Genomic DNA, 25,446 nt, shown 5'->3' with positions numbered 1-25,446 from the left:
AAAAACGAATATCAAACTACAAATAATATAATAAATGAACGTAACAAGTTCAAGTTAAGGGGTGTAAATAGGTGTACGTATGCACTATTAATTGTGAATTCAACTCTTGCGGTTAAGAAGTTAATACAATTATTGACGAATTGAGAAGAGATTTGGGTAATATAAAATTCTACTCGTATGAACAAAAAAATGCAGTAATATCTCTTGGCAGCTTTCAAGCATGGCACTAATGTATGGTAAGCAATGCCCTGATCGTATAGAGAACACAATATACACAAGAGACTGAAATATTATTGCAGACTTCAACTGACTTGGTTTTTTACAGGGGGATGCTCTCCTTTTATAGACGTAAGGAGACAGCCGAATACATCATGCATGACATCAGGGAAACAAACATAATTTACAAACAGCACTATTGGCCTTTTAGACTTTTAGTAAAAGCAAACCTAATCAACTACTCCATTACACTTTAGACTAATTGTATACAACCAATCTCACAATCATTTGCTACCAAATCAAGAGTGACGATGATGGAAATTTTCAGGACCAATAACAAGGACTTACATTCATGGTGAAGTTCTTCTACATTAGCTGCAAAAGCCACCAGGATAGGACACAAGCATTAACCCACAAGAAATACGGTAAATAGATTACCATTCATGCTACAAAAGTCCCTCCCATATATCAATGACACGGAATATAAGGACTCCAGGAAGCTAAGCTGAGTTTTCTATTACGAAATAAATCCTTTGCTCTTTAAGCTCTCAACCGATTCCTTGATGATTTGCTCCATAGGAATGAATTGTAAACCCAAGTCCATCAGCTTCGTAGATGCATTCTTAGATCTCAGCAATCCAGGTTGAGTATCTTTTGGCAGCCTTCAAAAAAAGGAATTCGTATAAACAACGCCTAAAAAATCATGAAACAATTTGCAACCATTTATTCATGTACCAACCACTTTATCAGATACCATCTCAAACAGTAAACAGAAGCCTGCGGTACAAGGGTAGCCATCCCCCAACCGAAGTGAAGTGGGGGATCTGAACCCAAGTTTCCGCTACGACTATGAGGGGACTTATCGATCTTATCTTCCCGACCAAGCAATAATGTATCAGACACTTCATTTAATCAACACCAGAATTGAGTTTACCAAATGTCAACACAGTCACATTACCTGGGGATATTGTATTCAGGATAAAGTTCTGCGACCATGGCTGCAAAGTCACCATAGTGTGATATAGCTTCAACACACAGGTGCCTTCCTGTAGCTGATGTATTTTCATAGACCAATATGTGTGCTAGGGCCACATCTTTCACATGGACAGACCCTATAAAGATGTTTTCATATGTTTCAGTGCACCCTGGCCAAAAATGAAAGCCATGTTAGTTTTGAAATTAACGGTCTCATAAATAAAGAGTCAGCTCGGTACCCATCGTTCCTACAATTAGTCTCCTTTTAACACTTCAACTGGCCAGTGGTCAGTCATAAGCATGGAGAAAGCAGAATGATAGAGTTAGTATGTCAGCCAAGGAAAATCCTTTTATGTAAGTATTGAGACATGGACTCTTATTCCCCAACGCTTCTGAAACATGAAAACAAATTTAGATCACTCACGAACGGTTCCAGCGCTAGCAGCCAACTTCAGAAACCACTTTCCCATTTGAGGCCCAGGAATCATGTAGAAACCCTAAAAGCATCTCATGCGGAGCTTTGAAGATTGAATATTTCACCAATGCCGCTGGAATAGATGCTTGTAACATTTAGTTCCCTATTTAACTAATCAATAACACGATTGGAAGTTGTCACTTATAAATTTCTCAGTTTCAAAGAAACTCGCCTTCCTCCTCACGCCCCTCCCATTCTCCTAAGGATCTAATGGAGCAAAAGAATACTAAGAGATACATGAATACTCGTCTTTTTAAATGCTACATTTGCAAATCGTCGAACATCTCAACAGAATCTATAGTAACTTATAACTTCTTGAAAATATTACCCTGAAGTAGACGAAGAAGCATTAACATGCTTGCATTAAGAGTTGGGGGCAGAATAGGGCCCATAACTGCTCCAGGATTCACCACAACCACATCCAAACCTTTTTCCTTGGCAAATTCCCAAGCTCCTTTCTCAGCTAGTGTTTTAGAAAGTGAATACCATAACTAGCAAACAGAATAATACGGGTTAGAAAAAGTGCAACAACTTCAGACATAACAACAGAAATTAAAGCACATTCCAACCGTTTATTCACAAGCAAGATCAAAGATAGAAAACTCGTCAGACAAAAAAATGAGTGATATTAATAACCTAAACGCACGACGTCTTTGGGATCAATGAAACAAATTATGAGAGATCACACATAAAGTAGCCGCAATCTTGCTCTAAATGATTCACTCGATTCATTTCTGAAAATATAAGGTCCAACAATTTTAGCAGTTGCCTGTAAAAATGCATACCAGCAACTTATGTGCACAAACATACACCAAGGCAAAGTTCACCTAACATTTGTATACAGCAATAAACGTCACATAGTAGTCCATACTCCATAGCAATCAAATATGATGGTACTCACTTAGTGGAACCTGTCATCGAATGTCAATTACTAACAGCCCCTTTGGATTGACTGATTTGTTAAGAAAAGAAAAGAAAGGATTCCAGTTTCTTACCAAAACACTCATTTGGATTGAGTACTATGGTAGAAAATGGAGAAAAAAAGCGTACACAAATGATATTTTTGGAGATTTGGTGAGGAAAGGCTCCATTTTCTCACAATCCAAAGGGGCCGTAAGTGAACGCACATGATTCTATACCACTGGTATATTAATACTCGTCTAACCGATACGAAGTCAAGATAATCATTTCCGTGCATCTTGTGCATTAAGCTACAAAAGAATAAGTAACCCACCGAGAACAAACTATCCATTATTTACCTTAAAGAGCTACACCTTCATCTAAAATGATAGCATAACAAGAAAATCAAGGCTTTGGTCTCTGCATAATTGTCCATAAGCTACATAGTTTTCCAACAAAAGCATATTCCTTGGTTTTCTATTTCTTCTACCCTACATTCCCAGATACTGCTCCCGTTGATCAAATTACAAAAAAAGGAACACCTCATGACAATGATTATTGTTGAGGTTTGAGAATCCAAATCTCAAGAAGAAAAAGCATAGCTTGGTCCTAGCCTAGTACAACAACATTGTATTACTATCTCCATCTTCTGTAATTTAGGGCAAGGAGATGAGATAAATTGGCGATGAGATTTGTGGAGCCTTTGAGGCAGTTTCCATGCTCAATCAAACCCACAATAAGGCGTATATGTTATTGCGGGTAGACAATAGTTTATATCCAGGGTAGGGGTGGCAAATGGGCGGGTTTGGGTCAAATTGGGCAAGTTGTAAGTGGGTTGGATCTTTAATGGGTCATTGACCCATTTAGACCAATTAACTATGAGGCTAATTACCCATACCTAATCCAACTTATTTATTAAAAAGCAAACCCAACCCGCCCATTAGCCCAATTAAATATTATATACTAAAATTTAAAATGACAAATACCAATGTACACTAAAATTACCATACTATCCCTCTACTAGTAAAATGACCAAATTACCCCTATACACTTAATTACCATCGCTTTTTTCTTTTTTTGATCAGCCCTTTTTTCTGTTTTGTACTTCCTTTGCAAAACTATAATCCCCTTTGGCTAAATAAGCCAACTGAGTTATTTTTTTGTTCTTATTCAATTTTTTTTCGTATTTGTTAGTTTTTTGTCAATTTTTTTGGGGATTATTGCATCGTTATGACAAGAGAAATCTAAAAAGTAAAAAATTACGATCGAAACTTAATTTTTTTGAATAAAGATAAAAATAAGCCAATAAGCCAATTTTTTTGTCTTTATTCAAAAAAAATTTGGATTTCGATCGTAAATTTATACTTTTTAGATTTCTCTCGTCATGACAATGCAATAATCCCCCCAAAATTGACAAAAAACTAACAAATAAGAAAAAAAATTGAATAAAGACAAAAAAATAACCCAATTGGCTTATTTAGCAGATTTAAGAAACTTTTGTGAGAAAAGATTATGAGGAGGAAAAGATTGCTGATTCTGGTTCATCTCTCTCTCTCTCTCTCTCTCTCCCCGTGATGTCGCCTCATCCTCAACCTCATGCCAAATGAAAAATTATAGAGTGGTAAGCTCACACACTCAAAACTTTGATCGACGCATGTGATCTAACCCGACATCGTATGAAGGCTTATTATACCATTATCCGAACCGTCTTGAGGAGACGAACAAGATGGACAGATCAGATTTTCCGTTCAAGTAATTTAAAAAAAACACAGATTTTGATCGGAACTCGGTTTGCACTCTCTCTCTTCATTTGTGTTCGTTTTATACACTATGGAGTGCTAAAATCAGTCTTAACCTACTGGGCAACAACCAATATACTGGGCCCGAACATTTAATTAGTTTTTCACAGCGATTTAAGGTTTCAATTCCAAGCTTTTTCGAAGGTTTATGGTTCGGCTCGGGTTTCTTGTTATCGCAATGGAACTTCAAACGTACAGCACCAGAACATTGATGGAATTACATATCAACATATAAATATACGTAGGGAGGTGAGTTCGGACTACCTCGCGTCCGGTGAAATGAGTTTTGGAGAGATTTTGGCGGCAGTTCGGAGCGGCGATGGAGCTCGGTCGGATGGTTATGGTGTTCGGCTGTGGAGGTGCAGCAGTGGTGTACGGTAGTGGAAATGGTGGTGGTCTGTGGCGGCTGGCGGTGATCCGGTTGGTGGAGGAGGAGAAGGTGGTGATGGCAAGCACGGCTGCGAGGAGGTGGGAGGAGAGAATTGACTGAGAAATGGGTTTTTTTTTGTTGGGTTATACTCATGATTTATTGGGTCATTTAAGTTGACCCAATTAAACCCAATTAATAAATGGGTCAGATGGGTTGGACCCATTCTGACCCAGCTAATAAATGAGTTGGGATGAGTCTATTTTTTAATAGATGGATTTAGATTTCTTAATGGGTCTGAATTCAATTTGTCACCCCTAATCCAGGGAGAATGAGGTTGAAACTGATAGTCTAGTTTCTAAAAGTCGCTGGAGGTTGATGATTTAGAAAGATAGAGCATGAAATTCAAAATCAAGGGGAAAAATAGGAAACTGAAACTAAACCGAAGACATAAAAGATAGAGCATGTCATTTAAGCTAAATTAAGGCATATATCTCACTCCGTTCTGCTTGCAGTAGTCAACGTCAGTCCAGCAATCCTCGTTCTTCGCCTTATCGGCTGGCCAGTAAGGGCTGGGCATGATGGCGGTATTGGACGACGTCACCACCACGCGCCGAACCCCTAACTCCTTAGCCGCGGTGAGCACGTTGTTTGTCCCCTTAATTGCGGGCGCCAATAGCTCATTCTGCAAAATATATAGCACATCAAACCGATTACCATAAAAGAATGAATAAATTCCCACATGTAAGTGCGTTTCGGGACCTCGGGGTCTTCAACTTCCTCTACGATGCAGGGGGAAGCGAGGTGGAAGACGCCGGCGGCGCCGTTGACGGCGGCGACTATGGAATCGTAGTCGAGGAGATCAATCTGGAAGAGACGGAGACGCGATTCTGCTCCTTCTAGGGATTCTAGATGCTTCGTTTCTTTTTCGTCATCTGCGAAAAAAGACAACCGCAATTAGACGCCGGGGTTGACACACACAGGGGGAGAGAGGGAGAGAGAGAGTAACTGATATTTTTGACGGTGGCGTGAACGGTGTAGCCGCGGTCGAGGAGGAGACGGACGACCCATGAACCGATGTAGCCGCTGCCTCCAGTTACGCAAACTACCTCTCCTTCTTTGCTTGACTCTGACATTTTCCCTGCTGCCTTGCTAGTTGCTTCCCCCTCCTCAAGCTCTCTCTCACTCTCAGTCACTCTGATATTTTTTTTTTTTTCGCTACGCTTCATACGCGGGGTCTCATGGTCTATTCCAGAATTCCAAAAAAGTCTAATTTTTTAAGAAGACAATTTCAAATTTAAAAATTAAAAAATTGTTAAAATTTAAAAATATGCAATATGAATCTTGTTTGAAAGAGTTTATCGAAATCTTTTATACGATACAAAAAAATTTTAAAAATATTTTTTATTTATATTATTTTTGAATTTAAAAATATAAAATAAACTCATAATTTATTTTTTAAAAAAGTTTCTTAAACAGGGCCCAGTCACTCTGATATTTTTTTTGTTTTTGCTACACGACATACGCGGGGTCTCAGTCACAATGATACAAAAGCTGTCCACAACGGGGCCGAACTGACAATTGCCCACGACAGAGCTCCAATCCTCGTCTCCCAAGTGGGAAAATCAGAAGAAGCCAACTGGGTTAGAGTTCATTCACTCTGGTGTTCATTATTCACTCTTCTGACTTTTCTTTATGGAGAATTTTAAAATCAATTCAATAGGCTGACAATAATAAATATGTGAATGTATATTAAAAGATGTAAAAAGTTCACAGAAATACGTATTTTTTTTATTTTCTAGCTTGTTTATCGTCAGTCCAGTAAGCTGACAATAGTAAAACCGTTTCTTTATTTAGCAAACTAAATCATCTCAATATTATATCTGCCAAAACATATACAGTATAATAAAGGGACACTATCGGTCTCAAAATACAAAACTAACAAAAGAAAATTAAAAAAAAAAATAGGGAAAACAGAAAAAAAAACATCCGTATGGAACTATGACGCCGGAGTCGGACCCGTTGAACACACTCGTGAGGAAAGGTTGGAGAGGCCAAAGTTGAGAGGCCACGTATGAACACGAAGCCAGCCCTCCTGGATGATCTGCTGCTCCAACTTGAACTCTTCCCACCGCAGACTAGAGGGAGAAACCGCTGCTCAATGCTGGAAAATGGCAAATATAATGAGCTAAAACTATATTGATTTTATCGATTTTTTTGGGTTTTAGAATCAGTACCGAGAAGGTTTTACTTTCCTAAGACATGATTCACTTTCCTGTTGGAAACAATGCTACCAACACATCCCTAAATCATAATTTCAAACATAACTGCGTTCCATAAACATGGATTCACAATCACATGTACTGAATTACTCCGAACAAAGTCTGCGAAATTGTGTTTATGCTTTGTTCAGAACTCGTGGAAGAGATGGGAATGTTAAAAATTTTCCTTTCTCAATTGTTTGGATTATTGGAGAAAGTGGAGAGAAAATAACAAAGCGAATTTAACTTTCCTCCCCTTTTACAAGTTCCAAAAAAAGCATTAAAATTATGTCTGCAGACTTTTTGTGTTATTTACCGGTGGTAAGACGGTGCATGAACAGGAATGATTCTGTATGTTTTTTATCAGTCATAAACTTGTACTAGTATAAAAATTACGTAATTTATGTATGTTAAAGTGAAGTTGTTATAAAAAAAAAAAGGGCATATGAGGAGAAGAATTAAGGTAGAAATAAGTGTTAATAATACTTGATATTAATGCATTTTGATTTTTTTGGTTTAACTTTTGGTACATAAGAACGTACCGTGAAGGAGAGAAATCAAGAAGAACGCTTAATTTATGTTTCAAGTTGTTGCACTTGATTAGTGTACACTCCTTCTAATATGCAGAGGTTTTATCTAATGTTTGAATCCCGGCTGGTAGGTATGATTTTTCTCAAATCTGGTATCTTATGGTGTGTTCCACTAACTAAAATTTGAATTAAAGGTGATTTATATTGTGAGAGAATGAAATGTCTCGTAAATTGAAAATAAATACTTAGAAAATAAGAACCTTAGCGGAATGTGGCCTTAAGATGGATGGCTTTGATTGATTGGTCCAAATCGGTATGAATTTGGGGTATATCGGCTCAGTCTGGAGAATTTATAGGTAACTGAGACCCAACCGAAATTAATCGGTTCGGTTTGATCCAAACTGAAGACGACCAAACCCACCCTTACCCCAACCAAAAACCGAATCAATCGGTCGATTTCTTTGATCCGTCGGTTTTTCTTCCACCCCTAGAAAAAACTAATGGGCCTTTACCCTATGACTACATGGCATTGTAAATTTAATGCATTTGGTCCTTGGCTAAATAATTAGTTGATGTAAAGACTAGTAAGACCCCGCAGGTAGAGTGGTAACTCAGTGGAAAGCACTATGTATTTTCATACGAATTTTTAATCTCAATAATTACAACTAACACTAACTACCAACTGTCATGGAGAAAAAAAGACTTGTAATACCCTTGTCATTCCGCAAGTTTGGTTTACTAGACATGACCCTCAATGCATCAGCTTATTAGAGCAACCTTAATCCACGCTTCAACTTTTGCACCAGGTATATTTTTTTGGTGATCAACGTGCAATTTAAATACTACTTATTTAGTACTTTAAAATTTATCACCTCAACATACTTTCTCATTATGGTTATTGGTTAAAAAGGAATAAAGAGAAGGAAATGAAAGTATAAATGAAAAAAATCTACTTTTGTGGCAAAGTAACATATAAGCACCCACCTTGTGAATCCACATGACAACTTTGAACTTTGAAGTGTGATCATGTCTTAAAAAAGACAAGGCACCCGATTCTAAGGTATCGTAGCTTTACTTAGATGTAGTGAGATTGTTAGTCTATCGTTTTCGTACCAAAAATATAATTTATAAAATAAGGAATTAACAATTATTCCAAAGAACAGTGGTTAAGTCCAAGATCGTCTACAGGGAGTAAAAGGCTAAGTTACGGTACTTTCAATTAATTTCTAATTTAATTCTGAAATTAAAAGAGAGTTTGGATTTGTGATTGATTTGATTAAACTAACAATTAAACTACAAAAGCTGATTAAAGATTTTGGAAGCAGGAGAGAGAAGGGACTAAGGCTTCGATTCAACCTCCCCTTGCAATATAATTGTGGCAAAGTCTAGGATTTCATTCAACTTATAACCAAACCACCAATAGGGTAGCAATTCCTATCGATAATTCCAAAAAATATTCTCATTACGGCACGGATCGTTTCACTGGATTTAACCAAGGCACGATCTGTCTCAGGTCGTATAGTCTATCTCAAAGTCTATCTCAAAACATTAAAAAATGATATTTAACCAAGGCACGACCTGTCTCACGTCGTATAGTCTATCTCAAAACATTGAAAAATGGTTGCACAATGGTATTTGATATCATGAATACAAACACAATGTGAAGATAAAGCAATAGAAACTTTCATTGAAACAATGAATTATCCAAAGTTGCACAACTAAAATCGAATAGAAAAGACCCTAAAAATCTTTACAACCATACTACTTGGAGAGATATCCTCGTTACCCTAGCCGAAGGAGCTAAGCCGATCATGGCGTATTTCTCTCTGCCGCAGCCGAAGCCGCGTCTGTTGGTCTCTGTTTTTCCGTGGGAAATAAGATATCCTCCGAGCAAAACCCTCCTTTTCCTATGTTAACTCTGCCGTTAGGGAAAAGAATTCCTCCCCTTTCCATTGTAATTAGTGGGCCCTCTTTTTAATATAAATGTACAGCCCCCCAACAACTACTTGTTGGCTGCTTGGCCCCCACGTGCAAATCCAATTCGGTATAACGCTCCAATTCCACAACGTAGCTTAGGAATTTTATTTAGTGCTTCTCTTATTCAACATCCAATATAAGCTTGGTCTTCATTCTTGATTAATTTGATTGACACCAATAAAATTCTCGGTTGGTTGAAAAACGAATATCAAACTACAAATAATATAATTAATGGACGTAACAAGTCCAAGTTAAGGGGCGTAAATAGGTGTACGTATGCATTATTAATTGTGAATTCAACTCTTGCGGATAAGAAGTAAATACAATTATTGACGAATTGAAAAGAGATTTGGGTAATATAAAATTCTCCTCGTATCTCTTGGCAGCTTTCAAGCATGGCACTAATGTATGGTAAGCAATGCCCTAAATCTCACAATCATTTGCTACCAAATCAAGAGTGACGATGATGGAAATTTTCAGGAGCAATAGCAAGGACTTACATTCATGGTGAAGTTCTTCTACATTAGCTGCAAAAGCCACCAGGATAGGACACAAGCATTAACCCACAAGAAATACGGTAAATAGATTACCATTCATGCTACAAAAGTCCCTCCCATATATCAATGACACGGAATATAAGGACTCCAGGAAGCTAAGCTGAGTTTTCTATTACGAAACAAATCCTTTGCTCTTTAAGCTCTCAACCGATTCCTTGATGATTTGCTCCATAGGAATGAATTGTAAACCCAAGTCCATCAGCTTCGTAGATGCATTCTTAGATCTCAGCAATCCAGGTTGAGTATCTTTTGGCAGCCTTCAAAAAAAGGAATTCGTATAAACAACGCCTAAAAAATCACGAAACAATTTGCAACCATTTATTCATGTACCAACCACTTTATCAGATACCATCTCAAACAGTAAACGGAAGCCTGTGGTACAAGGGTAGCCATCCCCCAACCGAAGTGAAGTGCGGGATCTGAACCCAAGTTTCCGCTACGACTATGAGGGGACTTATCGATCTTATCTTCCCAACCAAGCAATAATGTATCAGACACTTCATTTAATCAACACCAGAATTGAGTTTACCAAATGTCAACACAGTCACATTACCTGGGGATATTGTATTCAGGATAAAGTTCTGCGACCATGGCTGCAAAGTCACCATAGTGTGATATAGCTTCAACACACAGGTGCCTTCCTGTAGCTGATGTATTTTCATAGACCAATATGTGTGCTAGGGCCACATCTTTCACATGGACAGACCCCATAAAGATGTTTTCATATGTTTCCGTGCACCCTGGCCAAAAATGAAAGCCATGCAAGTTTTGAGATTAACGGTCTCACAGATAAAGAGTCAGCTCCGTACCCATCGTTCCTACAATTAGTCTCCTTTTAACACTTCAACTGGCCAGTGGTCAGTCATAAGCATGGAGAAAGCAGAATGGTAGAGTTAGTATGTCAGCCAAGGAAAATCCTTTTATGTAAGTATTGAGACATGGACTCTTATTCCCCAACGCTTCTGAAACATGAAAACAAATTTAGATCACTCACAGAACGGTTCCAGCGCTAGCAGCCAACTTGAGAAACCAGTTTCCCATTTGAGGCCCAGGAATCATGTAGAAACCCTAAAAGCATCTCATGCGGAGCTTTGAAGATTGAATATTTCACCAATGCCACTGGAATAGATGCTTGTACTAACATTTAGTTCCCTATTTAACTAATCAAATACACGATTGGAAGTTGTCACTTATAAATTTTTCTCAGTTTCAAAGAAACTCGCCTTCCTCCTCACGCCCCTCCCATTCTCCAAAGGATCTATTGGAGCAAAAGAATACTAAGAGATACATGAAACTCGTCTTTTTAAATGCTACATTTGCAAATCGTCGAACATCTCAACAGATTCTATAGTAACTTATAACTTCTTGAAAATATTACCCTGAAGTAGACGAAGAAGCATTAACATGCTTGCATTAAGAGTTGGGGGCAGAATAGGGCCCATAACTGTTCCAGGATTCACCACAACCACATCCAAACCTTTTTCCTTGGCAAATTCCCAAGCTGCTTTCTCAGCTAGTGTTTTAGAAAGTGAATACCATAACTAGCAAACAGAATAATACGGGTTAGAAAAAGTGCAACAACTTCAGACATAACAACAGAAATTAAAGCACATTCCAACCGTTTATTCACAAGCAAGATCAAAGATAGAAAACTCGTCAGACAAAAAAATGAGTGATATTAATAACCTAAACGCACGACGTCTTTGGGATCAATGAAACAAATTATGAGAGATCACACATAAAGTAGCCACAATCTTGCTCTAAATGATTCACTCGATTCATTTCTGAAAATATAAGGTCCAACAATTTTAGCAGTTGCCTGTAAAAATGCATACCAGCAACTTATGTGCACAAACATACACCAAGGCAAAGTTCACCTAACATTTGTATACAGCAATAAACGTCACATAGTAGTCCATATTCCGTAGCAATCAAATATGATGGTATTACTTAGTGGAACCTGTCATCGAATGTCAATTACTAACAGCCCCTCTGGATTGAGTGATTTGTTAAGAAAAGAAAAGAAAGGATTACAGTTTCTTACCAAAACACTCATTTGGATTGAGTACTATGGTAGTAAATGGAGGGAAAAAAAAGTACACAAATGATATTTTTGGAGATTTGGTGAGGAAAGGCTCCCCTTTCTCACAATCCAAAGGGGCCGTAAGTGAACGCATATGATTCTATACCACTGGTATATTAAAACTTGTCTAACTGATATGAAGTCAAGATAATCATTTCCATGCATCTTGTGCATTAAGCTGCAAAAGAATAAGTAACCCACAGAGAACAAACTATCCATTATTTACCTTAAAGAGCTACACCTTCATCTAAAATGATAGCATAACAAAAAAATCAAAGCTTTGGTCTCTGCATAATTGTCCATAAGCTACATAGTTTTCCAACAAAGGCATATCCCTTGGTTTTCTATTTCTTCTTCCCTACATTCCCAGATACTGCTCCCATTGATCAAATTACAAATGAAGGAACACCTCATGACAATTATTATTGTTGAGGTTTGAGAATCCAAATCTAAAGAAGAAAAAGCATAGCTTGGTCCTAGCCTAGTACAACAACATTGTATTACTATCTCCATCTTCCGTAATTTAGGACAAGGAGATGAGATAAATTGGTGATGAGATTTGTGGAGCCTTTGAGGCAGTTTCCATGCTCAATCAAACCCACAATAAGGCGTATATGTTATTGCGGGTAGCCAATAGTTTATATCCAAGAAGAATGAGGTTGAAACTGATAGTCTAGTTTCTAAAAGTCGCTGGAGGTTGATGATTTAGAAAGATAGAGTATGAAATTCAAAATCAAGGGGAAAATGGGAAACTGAAACTAAACCGAAGACATAAAAGATAGAGCATGTCATTTAAGCTAAATTATGGCATATATCTCACTCCGTTCTGCTTGCAGTAGTCAACGTCAGTCCAGCAATCCTCGTTCTTCGCCTTATCGGCTGGCCAGTAAGGGCTGGGCGTGATGGCGGATACGGACGACGTCACCACCACGCGCCTAACCCCTAACTCCTTAGCCGCGGTGAGCACGTTGTTTGTCCCCTTAATTGCGGGCGCCAATTGTTCATTCTGCAAAATATATAGCACATCAAACCGATTACCATAAAAGAACGAATAAATTCCCACATGTAAGTACGTTTCGGGACCTCGGGGTCTTTAACTTCGTCTACGATGCAGGGGGAAGCGAGGTGGAAGACGCCGGCGGCGCCGTTGACGCCGGCGACTATGGAATCGTAGTCGAGGAGATCAATCTGGAAGAGACGGAGACGCGATTCTGCTCCTTCTAGGGATTCTAGATGCTTCGTTTCTTTTTCGTCATCTGCGAAAAAAGACAACCGCAATTAGACGCCGGGGTTGACACCCACAGGGGGAGAGAGAGAGAGAGAGAGTAACTGATATTTTTGACGGTGGCGTGAACGGTGTAGCCGCGGTCGAGGAGGAGACGGACGATCCATGAACCGATGTAGCCGCTGCCTCCAGTTACGCAAACTACCTCTCCTTCTTTGCTTGTCTCTGACATTTTCCCTTGCTGCCCTTGATTCCCCCTCCTCAAGCTCTCTCTCACTCTCAATCACTCTGATGGTTTTTTTTTTCTTTCCCCACAGTCATACGCGGGGTTAGGGGTTAGTCCACAGGGATTTAAAAGCAGTCCACAACGGGGCCGAACTGACAATTGCCTACGACAAGGCTCCAATCCTCGTCTCCCGAACGAGAGAATCAGGAGATGCCAACCGAACTAAAGTTCATTGGCAGTCACTCTGGTGTTCACTGATTCACTCTCCTGGTGGAACAATGTTACAAACACATCTCTTAAAACATAATTTTAGACATAACTGGGTTCGATAAACACGGATTCTCAATCACATGCAATGAACTACTCCAAACAAAGTCTCCAAAAATTGTGTTTTATGCTTTGTTCGGAACTTGTGGAAGAGATGGGAATGTTAAAAATTTTCCTTCTCAATTGTTTGGATTCCTGGAGAAAGTAGAGAGAAAATAACAAAATGAATTTAACTTTAATCTCCTTTTGTCTATAACTTTTTCTCTACGTTCTCTATTAATTATTTTTTCTTTCTTACTTTTTCTTTACAAGTTCCAAAAGGGTATTAAAGTTGTGTTTGCAGATTTTTTGTGTTGTTATTTATTGGTGGTAAGACGATGCATGAACAAGAATGATTCCGTATATTTTTTATCGGTCATAAACTTGTACTAGTATAAAAATTACGTAATTTATGTATTTTAAAGTGAAGTTTTTATCAAAAAAGGGTATAGGAGGAGAAGAATTAAGGTAGAAATACGTAAGTATTAATAATACTTGATTTTTTTGGTTTAACTTTTGGTACATAAGAACGTACCGTGAAGGAGAGAAAATCGAGAATAAAGCTTAATTTATATTTCAAGTTGTTGCACTTGATCAGTGTACACACTCCTAATATGCAGAGGTTTTATCTCATGTTTGAATCCCGGCTGGTAGGTATGATTTTTCTCAAATTTGGTATCTTAGAGAGTGTTATCCTAACTAAAATTTGAATTAAAGGTGATTTATTGTGAGAGAATTGTTTGTCTCGTAAACTGAAAAATAAATACTTAAAAAATAAGAACCTTAACGGAATATTCCCTAAGCTATAATTCCGTTTGGGTCAAATACCGGTAAGTATTTGGAAGATGTAGTGTTTGGAATTTTAGAGAAAATGCCCAGATTAAGTGCCACTACCATCTCGGATGACTTAATAAATAGACTTTCAAGGGCACGGAATCCATGGTGCAAGTAACTGTTAGAATCGCCTAGTAGTTTGTCTCCTGCATTTCACTCAAAGGGGGAAGCTGTACAAAATGGAGGTGGTTATCTCTTTAGGTATGACACGCAAACGCCAGCTGCTTATAATGTGGAAGGTACGATAAACTGTAGCAGCCTGAAAGTAGAACTTCATCAGTTTCTCGCACTCGACTTGGTCCAGCTGCTGATTCTAAGAGCTTTCATAACCTGGTGATTAAAACGGACTCTTAACTTGTGCCAAACCCGACAAGGGAAGGGGAAAACTGATCAACGCCGCAAGATCCTTGTTCCAAAGAGGGACATCACCCCATCCAACAAGTCTTGAAAGAAAGCAAACAGAGGTGCAGATATAGGAATCCCTTATCCTTTTTGTTGTCTGTTTCAAAAGAACTGATCTACACAATTGCAGAATGCTGTTGTCCTGTGCCTGAGCATGGCATGAGGACATCTAGTATCGGAGCTGTTTTTCGCATGCTGAGTGACCTTTGATAGAAGCAATACAAAGAGCGGAAATATACCAACCGCCGCATCACCCAAAAGTAAATAAACTTACTTGACTTTGCATATGCTGCTAAATTACAAGTACAGATCCACCATCTAAAAAGTGTAGGAGAAGAGAACAAAATCCGTAGAGTTACAGGAGTTCGTATATCTCAAAATGCAACCCACATTTTAATCAGGTGAAGGCTCAAAAGTACAGGAAAAAATAAGATAAATCATGCAGCTGCAGTTTATACTCTCTATTCCAGACACTTAACCTACTACGTCTGCAAAACCGGGACCTGATACCTGTGCTCTCAATCATGTCTGTCCAAAAACTTCTCTATCAGAACTGAAAATGCAGCAAAGCCAGCACAACCAAGACAAGCTGCTTTCGGACCACCTAAATACACAGATGGGCCAAGGTTACAAATTGCTTAATATCAAATCCCAAGATTCTGTGGCGAAACATAGTAGTCACCAGAAAATGACAAAATTATCTATAAAAGTGACAAATAGTTCTGTGGCGAAATGTAGCAGTCACCAGAAAATGATGACTACAAAATTATCTATAAAGGTGACAATAGTTCTGTGGCGAAACGAAGTAGTCACCAGAAAATGACAAAATTATCTACGAATACTTTACTCAATACAAAATTATCTATAAAAGTGACAATAGTTCTGTGGCGAAACGTAGTAGTCAACAGAAAATGATGAAGCCTGTGTTAAATGAGGCTTCCAGCAATGTTGGAGAACCAAATGTAGAGCACATGTGCATTAATTACCTATTTGGTACAACTCTTACTAGAATTACGTGAGGATCCTAATTTGATGCTTCAAGTTATCATTCAAGAAAGAAACACAATCATGCAGCAAAATTCAATAAGAGGGACGTTGCAACGACACTAGATAACTGACTTGGGTAAGACTCACTAGGGCAACCTCAAGGATAATGCAGGTAGTATGAGGAAAGTTTCCTAAATGTCCTTTGCTAAAATGCACATCTCAGAGGTAAATCACCATCATCACAAGAAACTTTCAAAGATAAGATCATCATCAGTCGGAAAGTCGAGAAACTATGTTTGCCTATTCATATGGGTCAAGAACTAAAGCAGCTTCTATCGAACTTCAGACCCTTTACTATTCATCTCTTTAGGAGCTGGAAGAGAATAGAATTGGCCTTCCCATATGCAAGTATCCTGATAATGTGGAAATACTGTGCTCTGGTCACTGAGGTTGTTTGGTTGCGCATATTGATGAGTAGTGTGATAAGATAGGTCCGATAGGACACCCTACGTCCCCACGACCGTGGGGAAAACTTAATCACATATACAACAATGTCTACCCAATCCAGTCCTCAGCAAACATGGGATAGATCACATGTAATGAATATTGTAGATCAACTAACTAGTTAAAATAAATTGAACATCAAACACTATTGAACTTTAAATTTGAACTTAGTCAACATTTGTTGGCAAGTAAGAAGGCCATCTCGTTCGAAAGCCTGATAGTGGTATTTGTATATGTCCTAAAAACAATATGAAGCTAAAGTAAAAGAAAGGTATGGATAAGTGTAGGGATCATCCCACAACACAAACACTGAAACATTGGGGTAATCGCGCTTAAAAATAAGGTGCCACACCTGAAACGTAAATCTGGAGCATGTGGAATTGTCTTATTTAATAATCGAATTAATGACAACAGTTATCTGGCCGTTACACAGAACCCGAGCAGTTCAAAGATAGGAATCATGGAAGATGACAAAGGACAAGATTACCTGTAGCCGATAATGCACCTCCAGTTACACATCCTGCAACAGCTGTATTTGTGGTGTCATGTTTTGCACGTGCCTGCAAACAATTACTCAGGAGTTAGTTCTCTCCACAAATAAGAAATACGGAAAAATGTATACTAATTTCGCCAAATTGCATAGAACAATGGAGTATCTTAAAATCTCACTGCCGATCCATAGCTATTCCAATCCATTACCATTATGTTCTCAATAGTTGCACAGGCAATAGAGAAAATGCGGGAAAAAAATATACAGACTTCTTTAGATAAAATATGATTCTACCTTCTCAACAACACATTCAGCAGCTGAAAAAATTAAGCCCATAACAGCAAAAGTTTTGCAGTTACTCCAACTCTTCCTTCCCATCTGCTTTGCTTGATAAATGAACTGTTGCTTCCCAGTCATTGTGTCTTGCATTATGGGGGTGTCAAATGACCCCAAAAACAAACCCAAGGCCAAACCCAGCCCACCTCCTGCAAACAAACCCCCAGTACAATAAGACCAATCAAAGTTAAAATACTCCACCCCCGTAAGAAAACAGGAGATGACGAACTCAAAGGCTAGGAGTATCTGCCGCGGGCTACGTATATGAGACTGTGAGGCAAAATACCTAGCCGCTTTCACTTTTTGCAAGTTCATCAAGCTCTTCAAAAGGCTAGGCATTTTTCCACTCGCTAACTTTTTATGACCGGTCACGCTAACTTAGCAACAAAGTTTACGCAAATTTGATGAGTCAATGGAAAAGCACATCATCAGCCTCCTAACTAATCAAATGGTGATGCATCTTTTCGGTGTACTTTGGCAAGGCAAATTGCCTAATAGTGTTGGGACACAAACATGACATAAAAGGGATTAGGTCAAAACACCTACGCAAGGTTAGTCAAGAAATTTTCAAAAAAAAAGAAACACAAAAACATGAAAATGAAAAGCAAAAAAGAACATAGAAACAGGCATAATGGGGCTGTGGAATATAGTTTTGTTTCGATAACTACGTGTCCGGGCTGGCTTGCGCGCACCTCGACTAATCCATACCAACCGGTCAAACCTCCTGTGGCTTCCATCCAGTGCCCCCGGAGGAATTGATAGGAACAGTGAGGTTTCGATCATGAGACCTTAGGAGGGAGCAAAATCCTAAGTCCCAATTGACCACTGGCTAACCCCTCGGGTTTGGCCGTGGAATCGAGTTATCGTCAAACAATGAGAATGCGAGATTAAAAAGAACAGTGCTGCAGTGCAAAAGGTACGACGAAATAACAAATTAAAACACACTTTAAGGAACAAACGGAGCATAAGAAATGTAACGCTAACTATAAAATAGTTCCATGTACAAACCCACGACTCCGCTGAAGACGCTGCGAACGGCGCAGTTGTTCCAAATATCTTGGCCACGTATCTCGTCCGGCGTGGGCAACCGGAGTGGCTCAATAGGAGGCTTCGGTGCTTCGCTCGGGCTCGAAGACGTAGACGCGGGGTTGGATTCGGGTGCTGGATTGGTACTCATGGCGGGCTCCGGCTCCGACTCGACTCGAATCGATGATTACAGTATTGGGTAGTTATTAATGAGATTACCAACAGAAGACAAAAAACCCTAGAAGGGTTGATCGCGAACTTGTGTTGACGATTTCGCATTAAAGCCTTTTTTTCCCGCCGCCGTTGGGGCTTGGGCTGCAAGCCACGGTCACAAGGGGGTAAATTTTACAGTACTGCAGGCGGTGTACTTTTTAGGAAAGTGTGAATAGTTTTAGGGCTTGCCTCAATTCGATTCCGCTCCCCTTCGAAAGACGTTACCTAAGCCCTAAGCCTAAAGTGTGAGTAGTGCGGATTTTAGTAACTTTTTTGTTTTGTTTATTTTAAATTTTTTTTCGTATTTATTAATTTTTTACCAAAATTTTATGTATTATTAATTGATTTTGACGAGATGAATTTAAAAAATAAATAATTATGGCTTTTACATAATTACTTCAAGAGAAAACCTGATTCAAATCATTCACCATTTATACCTAGATGCAAACAGCAACAGAAATACAAAATCAATTTGATCAGGCACAGCTTAACTCAGCAAATCAAATAATTTTTCTGTGCATTCTTGAAAGTGCATTTGCTATCCATGTACTGAAGAAAAAACATACTTCGATCAAGTTTCCGACATACAATTAACATGAATATTTACAGCATTATTATTGTACACACGAAGATCTACAAATGTGAACAATTTGGATGATGTTTTTGAGCTCGGATAAAAGGCATGAATTAATGCTTTGTTTAGAAGTTGAAGAAAGTGAGAGAAAAGAATAGAAAAAAAAAATTGAGAAAATTGAGAGGGAAATTGGACTATTCACACTTGTCAATATTTTTATTTTCTATCATCTTTCCCTGCAAATTAGATAATGGGAGAGATTATTTATTTTTTAATTCTCTTTCTTTTATCTAAGTTTCAAACAAAGCTTAAGATTCTGTCGGTTGCACAAAAGGAATGAAAATTAAATTCGCAGTTTCAACTTTTCCATTGAAAAACACTTTGTGATACATGTCTTGCCAAAATGAAGAAGGTGGTGTTCCAACTAACCTTCTTTTTAAAAAGTATTTTTTCTTCAATTTTTAAATTTAAATATAATGAAAATAACAAATAATTTTTTGATTTTTTTTGCACCGTATAAAAGATCTCAATGAAATCTATCAAACAAGATCCATATTGGTAGAAAAATTATTTGCGTAAACACATGATTTTTGGGTTTGAAATTACATTATTTTTTCTAAAACCTTCTTTTTTGAAAGTTGGAACACCCCCGAAATTCATATTAAGAGAAATGCTACACTTACAACATTTTTCTACAACATGTTTACAATATGGTGACGTGGCCAGGGGACCCATTCACTTTACCCAGCCAAAAAACAAAAAAATGAGTGGATCCCCTAGCCACGTTACCATGTTGTAGAAAAATGTTGTAAGTGTAGCATTTCTGTTCATATTATTTTGCAAAATTTTTCTGTCAACATAACGCAAATAGAAAAATAAATTTCATTTTTTCTTTACTCTATCTCACTTCACTTTTTTAGAATTCTACACTCCCTTTGTTGACATCTACACTCTTTTTTTTGTCTTCTAGAAAAAAAATTACATACACTTTCAACACTAAAATCCAAAAAAATAAGTGTAGATGTCAAAAAATGGAGTGTAAATTCAATTTCCTTTTTAAAACAAATTTCACGCCCAACATTCTCGAGAACAAGGCACACCATACCTGCATTATTTTGATTAAAAAATTCCAATTTATTCCTCACCAGCTTATTCCCCAGAAGAGGCCACCACTCATCAGTCCAAAAACCACAGCAAGTATGACGTAGAAGGATTATTGGGCTGCAGCGGCAAGCAGTAGAGCTTGTACTCTCCATCAAATGGCCCCTAATCTCCGTCTAATCCAAGCATTACTGCTTGCCATATCGAGCTTGTGCGTTTCACCTGGGGTTGTCGCCGCCGTCGGAGTGAACTGGGGCACCACCGCATCCCACCCGCTGCCACCGCCCAAGGTGGTGGAGCTCTTGAAATCCAACAACATCACCAAGGTCAAGCTCTTCGACGCCGACCCAAATGCCCTCCAGTCCCTCTCCGGTTCCAACATCTACGTCACCGTCGGCATTCCCAACTCGATGCTCAGAAGCTTGAACTCCTCCAAGAAAGCTGCCGAGACCTGGGTCCACGATAATCTCACCCGTTACTTCTCTGATTCACGGACTGGAGTTCGAATAGAGTATGTTATTCGCTTTTTTTCTCCTCTCCCAAATAATTATGCGTTTATGTTATTGATGTTGAGCAGAGAATGTGGGTTTTTCAGCGGAGGAATTGAGGGGTTTATTTGGTTATGTGGGTTTTCCTGTACTTGTATCTCTGTATTCTAGATTGCAAAGCCTTTACCCGTGCGATTTGTGGAAACTTAATATCCAACTCAAAACCAATTGGCAATGAGTGGAGGGTCGCAATATTATATTAAGTGATCACCTCATTTCACTCCTCCCAAGCAATGTGAGACTCTGTATATTTCCTTAATATCTCCCTCACGTGCAGCCACGTTTGAGGTTTGTCACGTCTAGCCTCTTTTTTGGGGCTTAACATCGTGCAACCTTTTTGCTGGTGTGTCCTCGTGGGGTGTTGATTGTGAATAATGTGGGGTGGAATGAGCTCCGCTCAGATACAATGTGGAAACTTTATATCCAACTCCAAACCAGAGTGGAGAGGTCCCAATATTATATTAACTGATCACCCATTCCATTCCGAAGCAATGTGGGACACTATATATATCTTGAACACGGATGATCACACTACCCAATACGCAAAGACATAATGTCGACTGAAAGAAATCAAAGCAATTCAGGCAAGAAAGAAGCTACCCAATAAGTAATATTAGTAGCAAGGGCTGACCTTGCTAGTGGATGGCGGGATCGGGTCACTGGGTTAGTCAGTATATGGGGCAGGATACTGTGGTATCTCAAAGAGATATTAGCAGTGAGGGCAAGAGGATACAAAGTGATAACCGTAATTTGGTAGTTTTCACAATTATATGGCCTTGATGGTTATATCCACCTCTCACTTGTGTTGGTTTCATAATGGGAGAGGGAGTGCTGTGGATACAACTGATATGTCGTGAGATTAGCAAGAAGATGGGTTGTTGGTTTTGGCATTTTGTTGAATTAGATACTTTGGAAGACACATTATTGTCACAGATATATTACTCCATAACCAACCTATTTGTTCATTTCAGTGAAATCTGGTTATAGCCTTGGGATCAAGATGTCAACCTTATTTGGATTAAATACATGTTGGGTGTTGTGCAGAAGGTTCGGGATCTTGATAATGTAGATCAAAGTTAACCTGTAGCACGTCATTAAAATTTCGAAAACGTTCTGGAGGATTTTGTTGGATTCCCGTTGATTGAGTGTTGTTTGTGCCCTTTGAGATTTGAAAAGCTGCAAGGCTGCCAACAAAACGGGGCTTAGATTTGCTGCTGCTCTATATAGTAAGTGGTAACCATTAATGACAACAGATGCCAAGCCTTCTGTTGGTTTAATAGTAACACTCAAATGGTCAATCCCTTTGGCAATGCCAACTGGTATCAGCTGAAAGTATCTAACTCCCGAAAGCCTCTGCTTGTTTGAAAGTAAATTAACAGCAAAGGAGTGTTTTGATCATGCAAATATTGTTGGGTGATTGAAAAGATGATAGGGCTGAGCACATCCTTGTTAATGCAATATGATGTCTCAGGCACCATCTAAAAGTGAAATCTGAATGGTAGGGGGAAAACAGATGAGATGCTTATTATACTTCCCATCCAACTTGCATATATTTGTTCTGTTAATCAATAGATTATTTTTTCGTTCGTCACTCATTTGTAAGTTACAAAATCTCCTGGCTTAGACGTTTTGAAGACCATTGGAAGTTCCCTTTTGGTTACCTTTATTGTTAATGGTCTAAACACATACATTGAAGAGAAGCTTCACATAGCCTGAGATTTGTGGTCACTGATCCTCCAGTTTTTTTTTTTCCTCGGCACTGATCATCTCATCATTCAGTTTTCACCTTTAAGGTTGAAATACATTTATTTGAACTCATAGGGGAAGTGTGGAGAATGAGAGACAATTTGTTTGGATGCTTAGCCAAACATGTTCATATACTTCCTTGACTGTTTTGAATGATTCATGTGGCGTTTCTTGCAGCACGTTTGTTAGTCCATACATATCCCTATTCCCTTCTAACGAGGTTATGCATCATTTGCCAATATCTGGGTTACGGTGTCAAATGCCATATTACCTTATTTTCTGCTCCTTGTCTTGATTTACAAGACACAACTTAAGGTTACAATCGGGTTGGGAACTGCTTTAGGTCAATCAAAGAACTTCAATCTGTCACTGTGGAACATTTAAGAGTGTTTTTCAGTGGAGTATCAACTTCATCATTGTATGGCAGAAGTCCCTAATTATATTTCTTTGATGGAGGAATAAGCAACTCATTTCAAGCTTAAAATATGGAAAAACAAAAAAAAGAGAGCAACTCTTTAGGGGTAATTATCTGCACATTTAAGAGTGTTTTCTGTTCTGCTCAAACTACTAACTGACCTATTTACAGGTATATTGCTGTAGGCAATGAGCCATTCCTCCAAGATTATGGTGGTCAATTCGACCAATTTGTAGTGGGTGCAGCCATCAACATCCAAACAGCTCTTACTGCTGCCAACTTAGCAAACAAGGTGAGAGTTGTGGTTCCATGCAGTTCCGACACATTTGCATCAGAATCCGGCCTCCCTTCTAAAGGACACTTTAGGCCCGACATCAACAAAACCATGATCGAACTCCTCACATTTCTCAACAAGCATCGCTCTCCTTTCGTTGCGAACATTTCGCCTTTCTTAACTTACCGTCAAAACAAGAACATTACCCTTGGCTTCACTCTCTTCAAAGAATCTGCACACTCTCTTAACGACTCCCACAAAACATACCACAACAGCTTCGACTTAAACTATGATACCCTCATTACTTCTTTATCCACTGCTGGATTTCCCGAAATGGAGATCATAGTGGGCCAGATTGGGTGGCCCACAGACGGAGCTGCCAATGCCACGTCATCCATAGCTGAGATTTTCATGAAAGGCTTGACGGACCACCTGCATGCCAAATCAGGGACTCCACTTAGACCTCGTAATCCTCCAACGGAAATTTATGTATTTAGCCTTTTGGACGAAGATCAAAGAAGCATAGTGATGGGAAATTTTGAGCGACACTGGGGAATCTTTACTTTTGATGGCCAAGCTAAGTACCCTGTCGATTTTGGGCAGGGCTTGAAAACCCTTGTGAATGCACAGAATGTAGACTACCTCGCTTCCAAGTGGTGTGTTTTGAGTAATAACATGGACTTGTCGAATGCGAGTGCCAGTGCTCTGGATGCTTGTTCTGTTGCAGACTGTAGTCCTATGTTTCCCGGTGGTTCTTGTTTTAACCTAACTTGGCCCGGGAACATATCGTACGCATTTAATAGCTACTACCAGCAGCATGATCAGAGGGCGGATAGCTGCAATTTTGGAGGGTTGGGTTTGATTACCAAAGTTGATCCATCAATGGAGAATTGCCGATTTTCAGTTGGCCTACAAACTTCTGTTTCATGTACACTTCATGGGTCATTTCTCGTCTATTGGATACTTTTGCTAACAGCTGCTATTTCTCTATGTTTATGAATTCCAACTTAGTGTGAGAAATAACATGTTAGAGCGAAAAAAAGATTCCCGAGTGGTAATTTTTGCAGCTTTTATCAGTTGCATGCCTGTTAGTGTGCGTCTCTTTTGGGTTGCAGAATGGTTTTTTCCTTTATTTGAAGATTTCTTTGTATCGATCTTTCGTTCCCAAATAGTGGAATGGTTTTTCTGCAAACGTGCAGTGTCTATCGGTTAGTCTGTTAACTGTTGATAGATTGGTTTTCTGCGGCTGCAAATTGCTTGTTGGTTGTTGTGCAATTTACTCATGATCTCTCAGTCCGTGGCTGTTAATTTGCATTCGCATCACTTGGTAAAATTAGTAAGTCAGTTTATTCCCCAGTTTGTCTGTTTATATGGTACTTTTCTTTCATGCATCCATCACCTTCTGGCCGCGTGGGAGATCGCTAACATCATTTCGTCGGTGCCACCTTGGATATCAGAGCACTTATTTGTTTTGGGTAATTGCCACTGTATGATTGGGGCGGTGACTTGTAACGAGAGTTGGAAGACCTGACCATTATTTTTGGACAGGGTGTTCACTTCGCATTACAGATTCCTTTCACTTTTACTAACTTATTTGAGAGGACAATGCACCCACTTGGTGTTGGATTTTTTATTTTGTTTTGTTTTGTTTTGTTTCCTGGTCTGTCTGCGTATCGGAGGTGTCTTCTCCTTGGTCCTTGTTGGGCAGTGGATAAAGGAGGATGGTATTTTAGAGTGTTGTGACCGTACCGATTGCTGTGTCACGTATTGATTAACACCACAAAATCGGGAAAAACATTAGCAGAAGCCATGTTACCAATCTGTTTTGATTTTGATCACATCCGTCGTGGTTTTCTAATGATCGAAGATTCTGATGGAGAAGTTTGCATTTCCCAAGTATGGCGTTCGAGTCAAAATATGATTTTGAGTCGTCTGAGTGCCCTGAGGACCATGTGGTGCCATTGAACCTCTTAATAGAGAAAAATACAGTTTGTGTGTGGAGGTGTATGCTCTAAGGTGAGCCCATCACAAGCGCTCCATCCACATCTTCTTCTTCTTTTTTCGAGGTTGGGAGTTAGGAGAAAGGTCATATTCGGGGG

General features: G+C 38.9%; 4 protein-coding genes across 4 annotated transcripts; 1 reads left to right on the top strand and 3 right to left on the bottom strand.

The window, feature by feature from the left end:
* Positions 1-271: 271 nt before the first annotated feature.
* Positions 272-5,993, bottom strand: LOC131314272 (phenylacetaldehyde reductase-like). Its single transcript, XM_058342803.1, has 6 exons — positions 5,742-5,993; positions 5,495-5,667; positions 5,232-5,417; positions 1,995-2,157; positions 1,175-1,361; positions 272-878 (listed from the first exon to the last, which is right to left on the bottom strand). Exons 1-6 carry the CDS (start codon positions 5,959-5,961, stop codon positions 734-736), a joined length of 1,074 nt encoding a protein of 357 aa, XP_058198786.1. The 5' UTR covers positions 5,962-5,993; the 3' UTR covers positions 272-733.
* A 3,965-nt stretch (positions 5,994-9,958) lies between these two features.
* On the bottom strand, positions 9,959-13,987 carry LOC131314274 (cinnamoyl-CoA reductase 1-like). The gene is made up of 6 exons (XM_058342804.1): positions 13,471-13,987; positions 13,224-13,396; positions 12,961-13,146; positions 11,436-11,598; positions 10,611-10,797; positions 9,959-10,314 (listed from the first exon to the last, which is right to left on the bottom strand). Exons 1-6 carry the CDS (start codon positions 13,595-13,597, stop codon positions 10,170-10,172), a joined length of 981 nt encoding a protein of 326 aa, XP_058198787.1. The 5' UTR covers positions 13,598-13,987; the 3' UTR covers positions 9,959-10,169.
* Positions 13,988-15,394: 1,407 nt separating this feature from the next.
* Positions 15,395-18,920, bottom strand: LOC131314275 (mitochondrial import inner membrane translocase subunit TIM22-4). Its single transcript, XM_058342805.1, has 4 exons — positions 18,459-18,920; positions 17,409-17,599; positions 17,112-17,184; positions 15,395-15,737 (listed from the first exon to the last, which is right to left on the bottom strand). Exons 1-4 carry the CDS (start codon positions 18,625-18,627, stop codon positions 15,652-15,654), a joined length of 519 nt encoding a protein of 172 aa, XP_058198788.1. The 5' UTR covers positions 18,628-18,920; the 3' UTR covers positions 15,395-15,651.
* A 1,428-nt stretch (positions 18,921-20,348) lies between these two features.
* On the top strand, positions 20,349-24,600 carry LOC131314271 (glucan endo-1,3-beta-glucosidase 9). Its single transcript, XM_058342802.1, has 2 exons — positions 20,349-20,875; positions 23,245-24,600. The coding sequence occupies exons 1-2, from the start codon at positions 20,523-20,525 to the stop codon at positions 24,344-24,346; spliced, it is 1,455 nt and encodes a 484-aa protein (XP_058198785.1). The 5' UTR covers positions 20,349-20,522; the 3' UTR covers positions 24,347-24,600.
* Positions 24,601-25,446: the final 846 nt, after the last annotated feature.

The sequence above is a fragment of the Rhododendron vialii genome, chromosome 13a, assembly GCF_030253575.1.
Source record: "Rhododendron vialii isolate Sample 1 chromosome 13a, ASM3025357v1".
Taxonomy (NCBI): Eukaryota; Viridiplantae; Streptophyta; class Magnoliopsida; order Ericales; family Ericaceae; genus Rhododendron; species Rhododendron vialii.
Note: the sequence above shows the minus strand (reverse complement) of the source record. Positions and strands in the feature narration are given on the sequence as shown.

Bases quoted from the DNA above. Each gene is read 5' to 3' on its own strand.
- LOC131314274 (XM_058342804.1), bottom strand. From the start codon at position 13,597: ATGTCAGAGACAAGCAAAGAAGGAGAGGTAGTTTGCGTAACTGGAGGC. The intron at 13,147-13,223 runs GTCCCGAAACGT...TATATTTTGCAG, and splicing joins ACGAAGTTAAAGACCCCGAG to AATGAACAATTGGCGCCCGC. The intron at 10,798-11,435 runs GTAATATTTTCA...ATTTTTGGCCAG, and splicing joins GCTTCTTCGTCTACTTCAGG to GGTGCACGGAAACATATGAA.
- LOC131314271 (XM_058342802.1), top strand. From the start codon at position 20,523: ATGGCCCCTAATCTCCGTCTAATCCAAGCATTACTGCTTGCCATATCG. The intron at 20,876-23,244 runs GTATGTTATTCG...ACCTATTTACAG, and splicing joins CGGACTGGAGTTCGAATAGA to GTATATTGCTGTAGGCAATG.
- LOC131314272 (XM_058342803.1), bottom strand. From the start codon at position 5,961: ATGAAGCGTAGCGAAAAAAAAAAAAATATCAGAGTGACTGAGAGTGAG. The intron at 5,668-5,741 runs GTTACTCTCTCT...CTTTTTTCGCAG, and splicing joins CGCCACCGTCAAAAATATCA to ATGACGAAAAAGAAACGAAG. The intron at 1,362-1,994 runs GTAATATTTTCA...ATTTTTGGCCAG, and splicing joins GCTTCTTCGTCTACTTCAGG to GGTGCACTGAAACATATGAA.
- LOC131314275 (XM_058342805.1), bottom strand. From the start codon at position 18,627: ATGAGTACCAATCCAGCACCCGAATCCAACCCCGCGTCTACGTCTTCG. The intron at 17,600-18,458 runs GTTTGTACATGG...GTTTGTTTGCAG, and splicing joins CGTCTTCAGCGGAGTCGTGG to GAGGTGGGCTGGGTTTGGCC. The intron at 15,738-17,111 runs GTAATCTTGTCC...CTGTGTATTTAG, and splicing joins AGGTGCATTATCGGCTACAG to GTGGTCCGAAAGCAGCTTGT.